General features: G+C 40.2%; 1 protein-coding gene across 1 annotated transcript in view; it reads right to left on the reverse strand.

The window, feature by feature from the left end:
• Positions 1 to 20,000, reverse strand: part of LOC138983236 (integrin alpha-8-like) — a gene marked incomplete in the record, with an annotated part of 124,740 nt that overhangs the window by 49,406 nt on the left and 55,334 nt on the right. Inside the window, 2 exon segments of the mRNA XM_070356653.1 lie at positions 14,361 to 14,440; positions 18,047 to 18,167. Coding sequence (XP_070212754.1) covers positions 14,361 to 14,440; positions 18,047 to 18,167 — 201 coding nt within the window.

A 20,000-nucleotide genomic window follows, 5' to 3' on the forward strand; every position in this document is an offset into this window, starting at 1 on the left:
ACTTCAAAAATGAAAGGATTCTGGACGTTGCATCAATACGCGAATTCTTCGAGCTTAATGTTAAGCTCAACAGTATTAAAACTGTATTTGTTAAAGTATAATCGAAGAAACATTAAGATTGATTTTATAGTGTAAGTGTTAGTAACATCGCCAAACGCAGAATAAGAAAAAGAACAGAAAAAAAAGTTAGTTCGCCACGTCATCAGCAAAACCAGCTTTGGTTATTCGCAATCGCAATTGAAACAATTAAAATCCCCCGTTCAATGACAGCGTCAACAAACGTGAACAACAGCAACACGCTAGACTAGAGGTCACACAAAGGCAGCCATCGCGTAAAAGCCAAGGTCGCGCATGGTCATGGTCAAGGTCAAACGAAGGTCACACTATAGCCACAATACTGGAACGCAGCCATAGCAACAGCACAACAACATAACAAGAACAATAGCAAATTCGTTGCCAACAGCGATGTTGGGGACGGAAGCGCCAACTATAGCAAGGGTCTTGGGGGCAAGGAAAGGAAGGAAGGAAGCATAACAGTATGGGGATGACATTCAAGAACAGTGTCCCAGATTAACTCCCTTCGCCAACAGTCCGCCAGTCCACAGTTATGTCCCTTGAGTATGCAAATAAAGTTTACGGAATGATCCAAATCTTAGTCAAAATCATCGTTTTTCATCACGAGTATGCCAAAGTTTTAGCGGCACAGTGAACGGTTCCTCTCAATCTCTAACGTTTCAGTACCCTGCAACAGCTTTCTTTGGTTTGGGACACCGTTCTTGACATTCACCCCAGCATGGTTATTCATAATTATCAGGAAACGTGGACACATTTCGCAGCAGGACAAAACACAGCGGAAGTGGAGCACACGCTAAAGCTACAGGAACTAGACAAGAGTCTGGAGCAACGAGGGTGGAGCAAGCTCAAGTGACTCACTTGCGAGATGGCCACAGAGTAGCCGGCCTGACAGGACCCTTGTCTATGATAGCCCCACGAGTTACCTGTGGTGCACGTCAATGCGTCATCAGTATGTCTACTACGTCATAGAACATTGATGTAAGGTACGGCTGCGTCAGATCAAACAGTGGAGTGCTTTTTTTCGTGTTTTTTTCTTCAAATTAAACACAGTTTAACTTCTTTTTTTAAAGCCGGGGTATGGTTGAACTATTTTCTTAGTGTTGCTTCCGCTGTTGTTATATTTTTCCTCAAATAAAAAATGTGTATGACACAAGCTGCACTAAAGAATGCTGCTCGACTAAGTCTTTCATAAAATATGATTCATTATTGTGTTAATTACTCCGAAACGTCAACTCTGGTGTTACAGTGCACTGAATTAGGGATTACAAATATTCCCGTTTCGCAACAGTGTGGCGCGACAACACAATTATGCGCGCATGCGCTCAATGCTTCTTTTTGTTATCCGGCAAATAATTGTTGGTTGGGTGATATCAAATATCTTCCCTGTGCTTTTCCATCAAAATCTGAACATTTGGAAGAGTAGGCATTCATTCGAAACTACCGATATTTTTTTTACATAACAAAATCGTAGCATTAAAGCCAACAATATAAAAGCTTTAATTTAAATATGATTAATTTAAATCTCAAGCAGTCTACCTAAAAATTAAAAAAAAAGGCGCTTACTTGTCCAAATTCGTTAAATAAAAAAAAACCCGGCATAGCGGAGGAATAGTTCATCAAGAATGGGGGAAGTTTGTGACAAGGCGGGGAGAGTGTGGGGGGGGGGGGGTAGGACCACCATTGACCAGGGCCGCCTGTAATAGCAAGATGGACGCAAAGGGACAAGGAATGAAAACATCCAAGCAAGACATTAGATCACCGCAACCTAGACATCGACATCCAGCACAACATAGTCCGGTCCATTCTCTGTGGAAAACCAATGGACCGTGGCAACTGAAAGAGCAATCATCACACAAGATACGTAACGGCTAACGTAAAACTAGCCTACCATCATCACACAGGAAAAATAATACGTCTCATGTTGAACGAGACACTATTCTACAAACCCAACACTAAATACATTCAGGGTCTACGAGACTCTGCACAAGCCTATTTTTCATCTACACATATAAAAAGTTCCCAACACTGACACTCGATCTAAATGATTGCAACACTTGTTGCACAAAGCGACAGACACAAACTGCTGAAAATCTATTTACATTATTACCTGAAAATCTATACGGATAAACATCTGGCAGAAGACATGACCAATATTCATGCACATATCGACAATTTCTAGCGGTCATTTCCCAACAACAAAACATTCTGGTCCATTCTTTGCCCAATAGACCGAAGATACAACACCAAGTTGGAGAGTGCACAGCAAATCAACCGACGCTGAAAAACAACAACATCGAGTACTTATGTCTGTAGCCATATAATGCAAAAGGCATGCTCCATAACATTGAACACTCGCTGCAGGAAGGTGGTACATAACGTATGAACAAAGATGAGAGATGCAGCTTTCTGGCAGTCAAACCTAGCTGTCTAACACCTCGCTTCCAACCAGTTGGGTCTATTTGTTTTGTCCCTGGACAATGAAATATCACTCTCAACATCAATCAACGTCAGGAAATAAGAGCCCTGCAAACACAAATGATAATCAAAATGCATGCCTTACAAAGTTTACATCTGAGTATGTTACAAATGAAACAAAACTTTTTTCAATATAAGCATTTGTTTAGTAACCGAAGATCACTTGAAGTATAACGCCAGGCTTTTCTCTTTCCGTTAGTACGTAATAGAGATACGTTATATACATCAAAGAAATAATATTACAGATATTTACAAAGAAATTTGAGAACCAGTGATTGTACAATTATCGGGACATTGTGTCCTCACATATGCATGTTGCAATATAGGCTGACAACATCAAAAGCAAGAGAATGCCAAAGTGTGCATAATATGTTCTTGCGTGGGAATGTATGTTACAACATCAACATGCACCTCTCTCTCTCTCTCTCTCTCTCTCTCTCTCTCTCTCTCTCTCTCTCTCTCTCTCTCTCTCTCTCTCTCTCTCTAACACACACACACACACACACACATACATACACACACACAAACACACACCGTGGGCACACACACACGCACACACACACACACACACACACACACACACACGCACACACACACACACATACACACCGCACGCGCACGCGCACACACACACACACATACACGCGCTCATAACCAAGCGCGTCTTCGTTTGCATTTTGGTATTGGGGGAAGGGGCCAATCTGCTAGGAAAACAAACATAAACAAATATATTTGACATAAATTTGCAGCCAAACCTGTTTGTTTTAGCGCGCAGGCTCATCATTCGAAACAGCTATTTCATGTTCTCTAAAGTCTAAAATCACGCACCCGCACGCACATGATCAGGGCGGTTCCCGAATATATCATTTTCCCCCAAAAAGTTTGATTCTCCAAAGGGTGGAGCATGTAACCTATTTGACTCTGCGTGAAGAGGAAATTCTGCCCTCTGGCATTCTGGGACAATCCCTTTCTGTTTCTTGCCTTTGAAGTATTTCCTTGTCGCGTAAACTCAGGCTTGTCTTGAAAACATTAGCGTTGCCTAACCTTTCTCCGAGGGTTTGCGTCATGTCAAAAGTGTGCACCTCAAAGGATTTATTTTTTTAATTTATTTATTTTTTACAAGGACAACACAAGCAAACAAGGATTTCTGTATGCAGCTGCTTTCTTGCAAGTTTTTCCCCTACTTCATCGAAGCATTAAGTTGTGCTGTGTACATACAGTCCTGGAACATTAACCCCGTGGTCTTTCAAATATGGAGTCCTTTTGGAAATTTAATTCATCATTATTGAAGGAATGGAAATATGTTGAAGAGGTAAACGGAGTAATAAAGAAAGTGAAAGAGCAATATGCAGCGTTAGTTTATGAAAGAGACACAATAGAATACATTCCAATAGAACAATTACATATTACAATTTCCGACCAATTGTTTTTGGATACTTTGATTATGGAAATAAGGAAAAAAACGATGGAATATAGTTCAAAAAAGAAGAAAGAAGATATTTGGAAGGAAAACCAATTGGAAAAAGAATTATTAAATTTACAAGAGAAAACAACTCTCTCAGAAAAGAATAAACAAGAGATGCAAGAAAAAAAAAATTGAGCAATTTGAGAAAAGAAAAAATGAACGGGGTATTAATTCGAAGTAAAGTAAGATGGTCAGCTGAAGGTGAAAAAGTGTCAAAATATTTTTGTAATTTAGAAAAGCGTCATTTTGTAAGCAAACAAATGTTTAAGCTTATATCAAACAGTGGAGAAACCCTGACAGAAACAAAAGACATGATACAAGAAACTAAAGAATATTATAAAAAATTATATTCAGAAACAGAAGTGGAGAATGTGGACCTAAACACATATGTTGAGTCTTTACCTAGGTTGTCAACGGAAGATGCAAATTCACTTGAGGGCTTAATCACATTGGAGGAAGCTACTGAGGCACTCAGAAGAATGAAAAATGGTAAAAGCCCAGGTACGGATGGGATGACGGTAGACTTCTTTAAAGTGTTTTGGAGACAACTGGGTGGCTTTGTAATACGCTCTCTAAATGAAGGGTTTTTAAGAAACGAAATGTCTATTACTCAAAAAGAAGGTATAATCATTTGTTTACCTAAAGGTGATAAACCAAGGGAATATTTAACAAAATGGCGTCCTATCTCACTTCTGAATGTAATATACAAAATTGGGTCTTCATGCATTGCAAATAGAATCAAGACTGTACTCCCTGATCTTATTAGCGAAGACCAAACTGGTTTTGTACATGGGAGATACATAGGCAACAACTTAAGGCTATTGTACGATGCTATAGACTATTTACAAGATCAGAATCTCTCAGGATTACTTGTTTAAATAGATTTTGAAAAAGCTTTCGACTCGATCAATTGGAGATATATGAATAACGTTTTACAAATCTTTGGGTTTGGAAATGAAATTCGACAATGGATATCTGCTTTTTATAAAAATATTAGATCATCAGTTATTGTGAATGATAAAACGTCCACGAGCTTTTCAATTGAGCGTGGCTGTCGTCAGGGAGATCCAATATCACCTTATTTGTTTATTTTGTGTACAGAATTGTTAGCATGTAGGATAAGGGAGAACAGTCAGATAAAAGGAATAGAAATATCAGAAAATACTGAGTGTAAAGTAAGTCAGTTTGCAGATGACACTTATTTTTTGCTTGATGGAAACATAATATCATTTGAAACATTGTTTTATGAGTTAGAATTGTTTAAGAATTTATCCGGGTTAAAACTCAATTATGATAAAACATGTAACGTTTGGCTTGGGGAAAAAAGAAATAGCAAAGTAGTGTTTCTCACACATCTGAACATGTGTTGGAATCCTAACAAATTTAAAATACTGGGGCTCTGGTTTAACAACGATTTGTCAAATATGGCAGAGATGAACATAAGTGATAAGTTTAATGAAGCAAAAAAGTTATTTAATACATGGGCAAAACGGTCAACTACACCGATAGGAAGAGTAGCAGTCCTGAAATCACTTGTACTGTCCAAACTTGTTTATTTGTGGATCATGCTTCCAAACCCACCAGATACAATTGTCCAACAAATACAACAAATGTGCTTTGAATTTGTATGGGATAAAAAAAAGAGACAAAATAAAAAGAACAATGGCTATCCACAAGATAGAAGAAGGAGGTATAAATATTCCGTCCATTAAGGCTTATATTCATTCCTTAAAACTAAATTGGATGAAGAAAGTTCTGAACACAACATACAATCCAAAATGGAAAGAAATATTATTGATAAGATGCCCTAAATTAGCACTGGTGTCAAAGTTTGGAGGGAAATTATTTAACGACTGTACAGTAAATTTGTTTTGGAAAAATGTATTTGAAGCTTATGAAGAAGTTTATTTTAAAACAGAGATCACTACATCTGAAGAACTGTTGATAGAACCACTTTTCCTCAATACCAAATTCAAGATTAATAACAAAGCGTTTCATTTTGTGGATTGGACTGAAAATGGTATATTGTACGTAAAAGACTTATTAAAGGAGAATGGAACGTTTTTAAGTTTTAATGAGTTTAAAGAAATATTGCAAGTTGAGACATCTTTTCTGGGATATTACGGTTGTATAAGCACAATCAAGAGTTATATGCGGAAAAAAAATATTGTTATTGAATCAAAAAAATCAATGGACATTAACAAAGCACTTTCTCTTTTGATATCTGGTGGAAAAGGAGCAAACATATTTTATGAATGTCTTGTTAGAAAAACTGATACATGTGTCCCAAAAGCATGTCAAAGTTGGGAAAACATCATTGAAACTGAAATTGATTGGAATAAAGTCTTTCACAAAACAAAGAAAATACAAGAGGTCAAACTACAATGGTTCCAAATTAAAATAAATAATAGGGTTTCAGTGACTAATGCAATATTGAAAGCCATGGGGGTTGTCACAAGTAATGTAGGCCTATGTAATTTTTGTGAATTAGAAAAAGATACAGTTTATCATTATTTGTGGCAATGTGAACATGTCCAGGTTTTTTGGACTGAATTTGAAAAATGTCTGAAAGAAAAATGTTATAACTGTGACAGACTCAGACTTACACCAACACTGGTATTATTGAACCATGAAAACCACATGAAAACAGACGCTGGTTTGGGCTATATTTTATTAACAGCACAGTTTTTTGTTTACAAATGCAGAATGAAAAAAATTCGTCCTCACATGCAAATGTTTTTAAGAGAATTACATAATTTGTACCAAATTGATAAGTACGCTCACAGTATTCTCATGAAACAAACTCAGTTTATTAAAAACATTGATTCCGTATCAACAGCTAGTAACGGTTGGATAAAGACGAGTGATGTACATTATTACAATAGTCAATGTATTCCTCTGATTTTTGGGACGTGCTCTGAAAATGTAAGAAGTAACTGAATATCACATGTGTGTTCAGCTCTGTCATTGCTGTGACTTATCAGTGACAATGCTTTTGAATGTGTCATTATAAATCTGTGCTTGCCTTAAAAAAAAAATTGAAAAAAAATAATAAAATATGGAGTCCTTCTGTCAAATGTTACTCGAGAATTGTAACGCACTTTCAACAGAATTTGAAATTGCAGAAACCTAAATTATCATCAAAACAGATCTGTATTTCCGCGTTTCATTCTGTATTTTCGTTACTGGATATAAACCTTTTCCAATTTAACGCGAGTGGCCCATAGATGACAAGCATTTTACGTTTGTGTATAGCTTTTCTCCTATTCAAATTCTCTCACAGAATTCTCCTTGTCCCCCGTTATAACTGAGATCGATGTGTTCCTAAGCGCCATGAAAACCCACAGTCGACATGCTAATAATGAGTTTCAATAATGACAGTATCCAGTTCCCTGTGTTAATAAGCTCTCTCCTGATAAGATTCTCAAATTAAATTACATGCCTTTTCTTTACTGACTTGTTTTCAATATATTCGACTTGGCAAATCAGAGGTCTTTTACGCTGACGGGATGTAATTGAGTATACCTCTTTCCCCCTTAAAACTTGTTTCCTGTTTCAAATTCACAGCTTTTCTCCCTACTTCACTTCAAACACAGAAGAATATTGCATCCCTGATGTAAAGAGTTCTTAAAATCCACTCAGTATTAATTTAAAAAGGATTCGATAAAAAAAATATTCAACTTCTGTCACCTGTACAAATGTGCATTTTCATATTCCTTCCCTGCTCTTTCTGTTGTAGTCATCAGCCAAAGAGCAATACGTCATTGCACAAAAAAAGACAAAACTTCATGTCCCACTTGACTGAAAAGTGCTTGGTAAGTAGGTTACATCCGTCATTTTCTACAACTGAGCATAAAGCCTCTTTCCTTCCAATTCACAGCTTTGACCACTAGTTTGTACTTAGTGACACCAGAGGGCGTTACGTCACCATGTAGGCATGCAACTGTGTCTTCAGGGTCCACTTGGGACGGAAAGAGATCGGAAAGGTGGCTACTTCCGTTAATTCACACTGACATCTGACAAAATACATGCACGCCTTTCTATATGGGATCTCTTGACTCTATGGGCGAACAGCTCTTGAGAAATAAAACAATTCCCAAGAAACGAAAGCAGTGGCTCAAATTTAGTACTGTTCCAATAGAAACTTTTAATTGTACATAAACCCCCCACCACCACCCCGTATCCCTAACCCCCTAGGATACACAGTGTACTCTCAGCTGTGAGCTTTTCCAACGAGTAGAAATGTCCGGATATCCTTCTCGGGCAAAGGGTGCTGGAAGAGAAGGGAACGTACACAGTCTAGGCGCAGTCCTAGCACGCGCCATCGCAGTCTTCGCACGTGCCAGTAAGAGGAGGGGCTTAGATAGCCGTTTGTGCAGTAACCATGTCGGTATCAATTAAGCTCCACCGCCGCTTCCCGGTCCCAGTGTGTTATTTTGACCTGCCATGCTGCGGTCAAGAACTTTCCCACCGTCAGTAGCAGACTATCAAGTTTCCAAACGCTGACAACTCCGGAAGACTCTGGACTTTGTGGAGAGAATTTCTCTCTGTGTAGGGCTGCAGAGGTTTGATGTACAGATGTCCCTGTGTCACTGCTCAAACCAGGCCCGTTTTTATATAGTCAAGTTTTGACTAAATATTTTAACATCGAGGGGGAATCGAAACGAGGGTCGTGGTGTATGTGCGTGTGTGTGTGCGTGTGTGTGTGCGTGTGTCAGTGTGTGTGTGTGTGTCTGTGTGTGTGTGTAGAGCGATTCAGACTAAACTACTGGACCGATCTTTATGAAATTTGACATGACAGTTTCTGGGTATGAAATCCCCGAACGTTTTTTTTCATTTTTTTTATAAATGTCTTTGATGACGTCATATCCGGCTTTTCGTGAAAGTTGAGGCGGCACTGTCACGCCCTCATTTTTCAACCAAATTGATTGAAATTTTGGTCAAGTAATCTTCGACGAAGCCCGGACTTCGGTATTGCATTTCAGCTTGGTGGCTTAAAAATTAATTGATGACTTTGGTCATTAAAAATCTGAAAATTGTAAAAAAATATATAAATTTATAAAACGATCCAAATTTACGTTTATCTTATTCTCCATCATTTGCTGATTTCAAAAACATATAAATATGTTATATTCGGATTAAAAACAAGCTCTGAAAATTAAATATATAAAAATTATTATCAAAATTAAATTGTCCAAATCAATTTAAAAACACTTTCATCTTATTCCTTGTCGGTTCCTGATTCCAAAAACATATAGATATGATATGTTTGGATTAAAAACACGCTCAGAAAGTTAAAACAAAGAGAGGTACAGAAAAGCGTGCTATCCTTCTTAGCGCAACTACTACCCCGCTCTTCTTGTCAATTTCACTGCCTTTGCCATGAGCGGTGGACTGACGATGCTACGAGTATACGGTCTTGCTGAAAAATGGCATTGCGTTCAGTTTTATTCTGTGAGTTCGACAGCTACTTGACTAAATATTGTATTTTCGCTTTACGCGACTTGTTTTTTAACTTCGAGCACAGAAAGACTGATCAAAGTTTACTCAGCTGAAAGGTTGAAAGATACATATCTGACCAAGTGCAGGCTTTCTGAACTTTTTGAATCATTATGACTTATGCTCAGCAATAACAGACACACACACACACACACACACACACACACACACACACACACACACACACAGTCACACATATATAAATATACACACATATACACACACACGTCACACACACACACACACACACACACACACACACACACACACACACACACCACAATCAGAAACACGGATACACGGAAACGGCGGGCGATTTTCTCTCATTATTCAAACTCACACACACACACACACACACACACACACACACACACACACACACACACACACACACACACACACACACACATCTTACTAAATCTACTTCAATTGAATTAGTTGACCTAAGTAACAGTTCAACACACACATAATGATTTTATTTACATTATTTTTGCATTCTCCGACAAATATGTCTGTGCTCAATATTGAAGTAATTATGCTCTATTATCTCGACTCGGTTACTTTGGAAGATATTGCTCCCGTTCAAAATCCTAAACATTCCTTCACATTCTTTAACAGCATGGAGTCATACATTGATATGGTAGGCGATCGTGGCTTTTGCAGAGCTACAATTGAAAAACTCTTATAAAACACAGTTACCATTATTTTTACCGAAGTTTGCAAGAAATGTGTAACTTCACAACACTTAGGCGTGCGTGCCTTTGGTTTAAACAAGATTTTAATCTGAAAATACAGGGTGGCATGTATAGTACAATATAAACATGTGTGACAACACAACAAGCTAAGCTCACACTTAAAGCCTACACCTATACATATGTACATCTAGAAAGGAATGGTTTTTCATGTTCTGTCAAGGTCATAAAATGGCTTATACCCTTAGTAGGAATGTAAGACAAAGTAAAGAATACCCCCACAAAATTCGAGGAGGTAAATGAGGACGGGATAGGGGTATGACTTTAAATTACAACAGTATCGAGGAGCGTGTCTTTAGTGCGTGCACGTGCTTCTGACACTGAGATTATGCTTTAAATGTCTTCCGTGTTTGTATGAGTTGTATCACGATACAACAAAAAAAGCATTAAAACTTAGCGATGTCAAGTTAAGAATAAAACAACCCCATGTTTATCCTTGCATGAGAGTGTCACTAATTCTGCAAACACATCGCCTCGCTGTTCAGACAATTTGGCAGGGTAATAAGCCTAGATGCTATCTTTCCGAAAGTAATAACTTGACTAAAGACATTGTGTCGTGGCGATGCAGGAACTATAACCCGCTTTTTCCGACACTAGTCTGATTGTCTACCCGCACTTAGAAACAGGAAGCATGCATATCCCCTGCACTGGGAGGGGGTGGGGGAGCTTTATTGCTTAGGTGAGCTTTGTAGGAAGCTACCTGTACCCCCCTGTATCGGCTTCTAAACACTACTTCTTGGATTTAGTTTTGTCGTGTGTGAAAATGTTTACCAACGAAAGCAAAATAACTGAGCAGTCTATAATTATTTCTTTCAAACAGAGCTCATTCCTTTCAAACTCTCATTGTTTTCAATTATAACTTCGAAATTGTGATCGAAATTCGGCTTTTCGTTCATGCTGCCGCTGATTTCGTGTGTGTATCTGCATGTATCGCATTTACTGAAAAGTTGCTGAGATGTATGAATTCTCATTTACACCCAGTGTGTAAAGAAAACATTGAATACATTGTCATGATTGACCTTTTTCACGACAGACAGATAACTACAGCCTTTACTTGTATGTAGATTGATGTTTGTCCTTTTTATATTCCTTTTAAAATTGATAAATATTTTTAAACCCGGCTTTCTCGGAACAGCTTTCGCAATTCATGTCCACCCACAGGCGCCGGACTATTCTGAATAACAGCGACTGCTCAAAGAACAACACCTTAAAAAAAAACATGGCTTTAATTTAAATGTAGCAGCATTAACACTAAATGTTTGTTATAATGCAGTAAAACTATTACATATCTGATTATTCTTGTTCACCTATTTCGTCTCCTCTACCCCCGTGTATTGAATGTGCCTGTCTTGTTTTATCAGTTATGGACTGGGCAGAGCTGTGCCTTCGGCTCTTAGTGTCAAATTTCCAAACGCCGAGGGAGGTGTTTAACTGACCGTATCAAGCACGCGCGCTTATCGTGCATTCCGAACGCGTGTTCTGGAGTGACTGACAGGGGCTCAAGTTCTCCCTTCCTTAAAAATAAGGGAGTCTGGACTGGACCGCGTCTGAACTGTACAGGTGCATCGACTTTCACGTTGAGCTGACAAATGAAAAGAAAGCCAACAGGTGCGGCAGCAGGTCGTAAGAGATGGGCTGTGGGTAGAAATGTACCCAAGTAGATACTGCGCGCAAGGGTGAGGTTCTGCCAAACAGGCTGCAGTTATGAAAAATAGAGTTTCGATCAATGTCTATGAAAGTTCAAAAGAAAAAGACTCTTTGCGGACAGATCAGTTGATATCTGTCTGTCTGTCTGTCTGTCTGTCTGTCTGTCTGCCTCTCTGTCTGTTTGTTTCTGCCTCTCTGCCCCCCCCCCCCCTCTCTCTCTCTCTCTCTCTCTCTCTCTCTCTCTCTCTCTCTCTTTCTTTCTCTCTCTCTCTTTCTCTCTCTCTCTTTCTCTCTCTCTCTCTCTTTCTCTCTCTCTCTCTCTCGACCCTCACTCTCTCCCTCTCTGCCTCTGTCTCTTCCTCCCTCTCTCCCCTCTCTCCCCTCTCTCTCTGCCTCCGGTAACAGTCTTTCGTCCTCAATTTTGCTTACAATATGCATACACATTCACACACGTCAATTAAACAGAAGCTCCGTCACCACAGGGCAACCGCATCATGCTAGAAGGTCATGTAAGTTTATCCTCGCTGTTACCGATTTTAGAAATCAATCTCATCCCAGGATAATAATCATTGGAAACACATGCGTTGGAGGAATCCAATCACCATCCTTTGGCATGAGAGGAACCAAACCACGTAGTTCATACACGAACAGCCAAGGGAATGTTGGGTTAACCTCAGCCACGGCGAAACAAGAGAGAGAGAGAGAGAGAGAGAGAGAGAGAGAGAGAGAGACAGAGACAGAGACAGAGACAGAGAGATACAGAGACAGAGACAGAGAGAGACAGAGAGAAACAGACAGAACGGGAGAGAGAGAGAGAGAGAGAGAGAGAGAGAGAGAGAGAGAGAGAGAGAGAGAGAAACACACACACACACACACACACACACACACACACACACACACACACACACACACACACACACACACGGAGAGACAGACAGATAGATAGAGACAGAGAGAGACTGACAGACAGACAGACAAAGAGAGAAGAAGAGATAAAGTCAAAAAGCCAGAAACTGTGACAAAGAGACAGAAATAGAGGGAAGCGACAAAAACCCAGGGAAGTAGGAATATGCGCACCCAATGCCAATTTAATGTGGAAAACAACGTGTGACTTTGAGGGTCAAGTAGAATATTGTTGGCGCAACTTACGTTGGCAAATGCAGCGGAAAATCCAAGCTGACAGAATCCTCGTTTGTAAAACTGGTCAGTCAGCTTGAGCAGTCTATCCACAGCTGTGGCCGGGGAACGAGGATGGAGGGAAAATATTAGTCGGACCATTAAGGTGACAGTGGTAAGACAACATCATAACGTAGGTCTGGAGTGGCTTTCACAATGTCTTATTAACTTTTATTACGTCTATCCTGACATCCCTGAACTACCATTTGCAGTGACTTCTACACTGGCTTTTATGGTTTTATTTGTGTTTTTGGTGGTGGAAAATAGCAATCAATGTGTGAGATTTCATCTGAACTTTGGGGACCGAGGATGGTATGGCTTTGTGCAATGAATCTAGTTAAAAGGCAGCATACAGCAACTGGCAGACTAACGGCGTGACTGATGAATAGCATACTCTAACGGGCTTTGGGGTTTTAGTGATGCTGTTCTTCTATTCTGCTCATTGATGAACAGGATGCTTAACGGGAACTACTAATGCCAGCGCAGCAACAGAGAGGGATAACACTTGACGAAATGTGATAGAAAGTGAACTTCGAGGATGCAAAGTTCAAAGAGTACGTGCGTTTGTGAAGAGGTTTCGGTGCGCAGAACAAAAGGGAGGGAAGCAACTGGTCGACTGCTCTTTGTTTTCTGAACCGGAAGTTGATAAACCGGAAGAGGACAAGCATAACTGCCCTATCGCGATCTAAAAGTATCCGAACCTATCTGAAATTTTAAGCAGTCTTATGATAGTAATAATTTTGCTTCATAAATGCCGCACGATTTTAGTTCAAGTTACGGTCGTCGAACAAAATGTATCCTTGAATTTGGCAGCAAAGGATAAAACTGAGCAGAGCAAACACAGTCCGAGTTGTTAATGCCAGAACGTTGACGGTGACGATTTCGAGCATTCTGAATCAAATATTATCTTGATTGAAAAAGGCTACACCCTCCCATTTTGTGAGAAAGAGATATTACTTCAACGGTGCGAGGAACTCGCTAAACGCAGATTATGATGACATTCCGAGTAAACGTCATCAGTGGCACCAGTGGCTATTCGGGACATTTGAACGCACATTCTCGTGTAGGTTCGTTTTTAATGACACAGTCACAGTTGCAAAAAAAAAAAAAAAGGTCGTTACTTTTCTTTCTTTCTTTTTGTTTTTGTTTTTGTGTGTGTGCTTTTTTTCAACCTTTTTTTTTTTTTTTTGGGGGGGGGGGGGGCATTTTTTTCACACTGGAAGCGGTCGCAGTACCTAGGTACTTGAGGCCTGTGAGACCCTGACACTTACTTCGGAGAAGGAGGCGGCCAAGCCGGCCTGGCAGTAGCCCTGTCTGTGATACTGGTCGCTGACCCAGCTCTCGTCTACAGCTAGAGGGTCAAGTGGTCAAGTGGGAGAAGGTTCGGTTCCACATGCAAAACAATACACACCGCCTCTGCCGTTAGTGCCTTTCAAAAGTCAAGTCAGAGAGATTTTTGGGTATGTTGTTTGCATACAAAATACATTCACCAGCGAAATAATAACACAGCCCAAAAGTATCATATGCGCCTAACAGATTAGAAAAAAATTGAAGCAAAATAATTAGGGTTAAGGTTATGCGAGCCAAGATTATTAAGATTTTAAAGGTACAATCTTAACAGCAGGGTTGATCCAGTTCAGCTTCGCGCATCCGTTCTGAATATTGAGGATGGGACATAACTGAATTGACAATTGGACTAAGGAACACCGTGAACATTTGCAGACGAACAAGGTCACATTAAATTCATAAACGAAGATTTTACCGGGACATCAGTGTTTGTGAACGTCTCAAAAAGTTCGTCAATCCTATTAACATCGACTAAAAGCTTGACTGTCCCACGATAACTTGGACTTTAATCTGTACTATTCTGTGAGGCTGAACTGAATGAGCATCACTGGAAGTATTGTACCTTTAACACAAAGACATCATGATCCAAAGCTGTGCAGTGCTTCGTAATCAAAACGAAATGAAGCCAATGTCAGCTGTCTGAAATAGAACCCCAAACCAGTTGCGGAAGAGGAGAACCAGTTTCGGTACACACACACACAGCGCTGCCCCAGTGACATGTGTCAATAAGCCAAGCCATTCTGTGCAGGCATGCAGTTTTGCTTGCCACGCAACGTCCTTCAACAGTTGCGGCATTCTCAGCTTGAACGAAAGAATCTAGTTTGGACGTCATTTAAAGCCTGTCATTAATTGGGCGAAGTCAACTACGCGAAGTATACTTCACGCAGCTTGCTGCACGAAGCTAAAGCAGTCATCTTCACGAAGTCGACTTCGGGCTCAGCTAAGGTCAGCCTTAACAGTCACAGTCGTCGGCAAAACATTCAAAAAGCCATACAGTGATGGTTAGGCGCTGTGCAGAGAAAAAGTGAGTTGCTAAAAAGAACTCCTGGAAACAGATTTGTTTTGCGTTTGCCATCTCTTTTTGTTTGTTTTCTCTTTGGTTTTTACTGCATTCTTGCACAAAAACTGGCTTCTGAACTGCATCACTCATAGCACAAAGAACTCGGGCGATAATTCTGTGCCCACGTTTACAATACAGATGAAATGAGGAGGAATTGTAAACTTTGTTTATGAGAAATACAGTTCAATGACACACATCAATGTTCAATCAATACACTCTTGTCAGTTGAAAAAGCCACCACCTCAAAAGTAAAAGTTCAATCAAATAATACATTCTGAAAACAGAAGGTAAATGTAATGCATCGCCAGTTTGTGTGAACCTTACCATGAATAAGCAGGTTTTCTTATTTTCTTATCTGTCCTGCTCTTCTTCACCAAAGATCTTTTCTCTTTTTGAACGATTAATAAACAAGTAAATCAGAACCAAATATTCAAAGAGACACTTTTTGTCACTTTAATGAAAATGGTCAGGGGAGCTCAGTGCTGCGAGATGCAAAACACTATTCAAATGAGAATGGTCGTTACATTGCATTTCTATTTTCTAGCTATTCGTAACAAAAGAAGAAAACGCATTACTTGTCAAGATGTTGTTTACGGAGTCATTTCAAGAATCGAATCATGAGTAAAGTGCAAAACATTCAAACAAAGCAACAGAACTGTTGCAGTACACTTTCTACCATGAATAAATAGCATTCGTTTCAAATAAACCAAGCAAACCGGAACCAGCATTCGAACATCCCCAAGTTAATACAGATTAATTCTTTCCAAACATCCCCCAAACAGCACAGAAACATCCGGGACCCTCGCGCGCGAGAGGGCAAAAAACGTGTCTTCAGGAAGAGGAGAGCAGCGCTGCGGTGAAGCGAGCGATGCTGCAAGATTGCAGAGCTGTGACTCAGCCCAACAGGTAGAAACAGGTAAGAAAATAAACACAAGTACGCCGCCAAGAGGGGGGGGGGGAGGGGGGTGGGCTGTCATTTGATGCTGGCGAGATCAGGAGAGAAAGGAGGGCAGGAAAAATTCTCCGTGGAAAACAAAATCCACGATTTCCCCAGAGTGAAGCAAAATGGAACCTCATGCTTTGTTCCTTGCCGTCGGTGTAGGTATATATAGATATAGATAATTATATATCCCTCTAGCTGTCTGGTGAACTGCTGCTGTACATTTTTTCTTCTTTTCTTTCTTACTTTAAGAGACGTGAGTCGATCGGGATTTTTTTCTGTTTCGCTCGTGAAAAACATGTTAAGTTCGGCAAAACAGTCAAGCAAAAAAACGAAGAAAAACTAGAAAAAACGAGGGTGAAATAGTTTTTGGGTTGGGAAAAAGATGCCTGGGAAGTTGTGTTGGTTCGGTTATCTTGTTTTATTTACAGATGTGTGCTTGGTTATCTGAAATATTAGCGTTTATTCGCCTGCAATGCTTATTTATTAGTTTTTATCAAGCAGCCGGCTGTGCTAAAGAGATAGGAGAAGGGCGAGGAGGGAAAAGAGGAGAAGCTGGGGGAAATCTGTGGTTTTTGAGTCATGTTTCTCAACTTGCATCTATACTGTTAGTATGTGTATTCAAAATATTAGATAATCAGCTTGTGAAAAGCACTTTTGCTTAAATTAGTTGTTAAAACATACTGTGTTTTGTTTTGTTTTTACTGTCAGGGCTATTGCTTTCTAACTGCATACAAAATAAACAACAACAAAAATGACAAAAGTAGGCACGTTGTCGTCACGAATCACCTGCAAAGAAACTTGAATCTTCAAACTTTAAAAACACAAAGAGCACAACGACAACAAGGATAACAACAAGGATAACAACAAGGATAACAACAACAAAATCCTGCTGGCGCAAAAAAAGATATACGACGGAAAAGGAAAATTACGTGGAGAAGGAACAGATAACATTCTTCTTTTTTCTCTCCTTCTTTTTCTAAGGACACCAAAAAACATTCCCAACAACTGGGCGGACCAATCAGTAAAACTGAAATTTGGCAAAGTTATCAAACCGGATGTTGTTAGATGCAAATGAGGGAGCGGTAAGTATTTGTAGTAGGGGAGAAGGTAGCTGGTTATTAGTTGTTGTATGAACACGATGTAGCTACTGTTCTTATTTTGTGATTTTGAGGCCAAGACGTATAGCCTACAACATTACTCAAATACTTGGGTACAACATTCAAAATACATGACAAGATCAGTGTGGCCACATAACTGCAGTCCGGCACTGTTCGCCTTTTGGAAAACTCTGCAATAAAGAGTGACTGCACAAGTCGTCGCTGTCCTGGTATCCTTTCCGGTTGACCTACATAAAAGCTGTTCTTCAATTATGAAGAAAAATAATCAGTTCACCGTTAAACTTAAGTTACACAGCCCTGGAAAAAAAATTAAACATTATTTCACCATTGAACACACAAAAAAGCCTTAACTGAAAGAAAAAATCAGATTAGACACGAAAAAAATAAAATGACCAGAGAAAGAAACGGAAATTGGGGCGATGGTTCGGGGGTGGGGGAAGGGGTGAGGAGAGGGGGTGGGGTATGAACATTGGAGTGAAGTGGTGTTACCGGTCTTGCATGGCGAGAACTCGTCATACTGCGTGGTGGCGGCGACGTTCACGTAGCACGTGCCGACCGGCTCTCTCTTGTCCAGGCTGGAGGAGAAGTACACGTAGCGAGGGGCGCACGCCTGGAACACACAATAAATAAGGAACAATTAATACACAATTAGGTTGATCCTATAAGGGTTTTTTATTTACCACAAAGTGCATCATCTTACAAATAGATAATTTATGCACTTACGGTTGTAAAAAGTCATGTAACTTTTGTGTGGACCGCAGGTTTTTTATGGGTAGCCTTTTGCTGCCGTGATGACTAAATTCCTGGTCTTTTGCTTGTACTAAAGACTTTGAATTATGTCAGTAAAATTACACACATCGCCCCCCCCTCCCCACCCACCCACCCCCCCCCCCCCCCCTCCATCTCTCTCTCTCTCTCGCTCTCACTCTCGCTCGCTCTCTCGTTCTATCTCTCTCTCTCTCTCTCTCTCTCGCTCTCACTCTCTCTCTCTCTCTCTCTCTCTCTCTCTCCGAGACTCTCTCTCTCTCTCTCTCTCTCTCTCTCTCTCTCTCTCTCTCTCTCCGAGACTCTCTCTCTCTCCGAGACTCTCTCTCTCTCTCCCTCTTTCATCAATATCCACTTCAAGCACCATCCGGAGGTAGAATTATCATTTTGTTATTTTCTGCATGTAGGTTAAACGAAATGAACTCACTCAGAAGCTTGAAAACTATCGTAGTGTGTTCTTCATATTAAGTGTAACTCCACCATTAATATACGTATGTAAGCATATGCATATACTATACTAACCAAAGGGGGGATAACCGGTGTGTCCTTTTTACTGTCTGCACGACATTGCGGTTTGTTTGTCTTTCACACCAAGCAGAAAAAGAAGTCGCCATAATACTGAACAAGTGCCCCACTCCTCCCTCCCCCCCCCCCCCCCCCCCCCCATACCACACCATAGCACAATGTCCTATTACCATTCCACGTTTTCCAGCCGAGTAGTGTACCTAGTAAACTGAGCAGGTATCCGTCAGTGTGTACCTTAGCTCAAGTGAATGTTGTCACTTCTCGGTAGGCCTTTTGGTCTTGTGAGAAAAAAATCGGTGAAAAGGGAAGCGGGTGGGGTGGAGACCGAGAGGAGTACATTTGAACCTCCATTTTACGACTTTCACAAATGAAAAAAATCATGTCTTAAACCGGAGGGGGTCTAAACACGGAGATAAATGTACACAGGCTGTGAACAGAACATCTGTTAGATTTCAAAATTGGAGGGTCTTAAACAGGGGGTTCCACTGTATGTGAGGAACGGGTGGGGTGGTTGGGTGCATGACCAAACACTAGCAAGAGTTTCAGGTTGCGGTAGTCTGTCTAATGTAGCAAGAGCTCTCTTTGATTGTACCCGGTAAGGTTTTGTGGTCACACTGAATTCAGTCATTCAGAAGGCCGGGTACACTGCTACTCATGGAAAATATTCCTTCCGTTAAAACTGTTTATGGAATCGAAATGTGTTGAACGAGGTTTATAACGGGAGAATGATACAAGACACAAAAAAGGAACTGTTTGCGTTGGTAGTTCTCAATGAATAAAAACTTCGTTCAACTCCGCTTAATGAAAAATGATGAATATCCCCTCGTGTTGCTGTAGAGTGGTAGCTGGTGCGTGCGTCTACCATTCAAAGCCATGAATGAACGTGTCAAATGTTCACAGCGCCATCTTGTACTGTAGAGACCTGAACGTTGGCTATAATTATTTGGACTGTCCACTGGCATTATATCTATGAGTCACTCTGCGCGAGCTGGACAAATCTCAAAGCTAAGCGAATGTATACACGATCGCACACTGGAATCGCGGATCTTTGTTGTTAGTGTTTGGATCGTTGAAAACGTAAACTTATTGAAACCTCGACAATGCTAACACATTCGTACAGAGAGTAATAGCCTATCGTCTAAAGCGTAATTTC

Source organism: Littorina saxatilis, linkage group LG12 (assembly GCF_037325665.1).
Source record: "Littorina saxatilis isolate snail1 linkage group LG12, US_GU_Lsax_2.0, whole genome shotgun sequence".
Lineage (NCBI taxonomy): Eukaryota > Metazoa > Mollusca > Gastropoda > Littorinimorpha > Littorinidae > Littorina > Littorina saxatilis.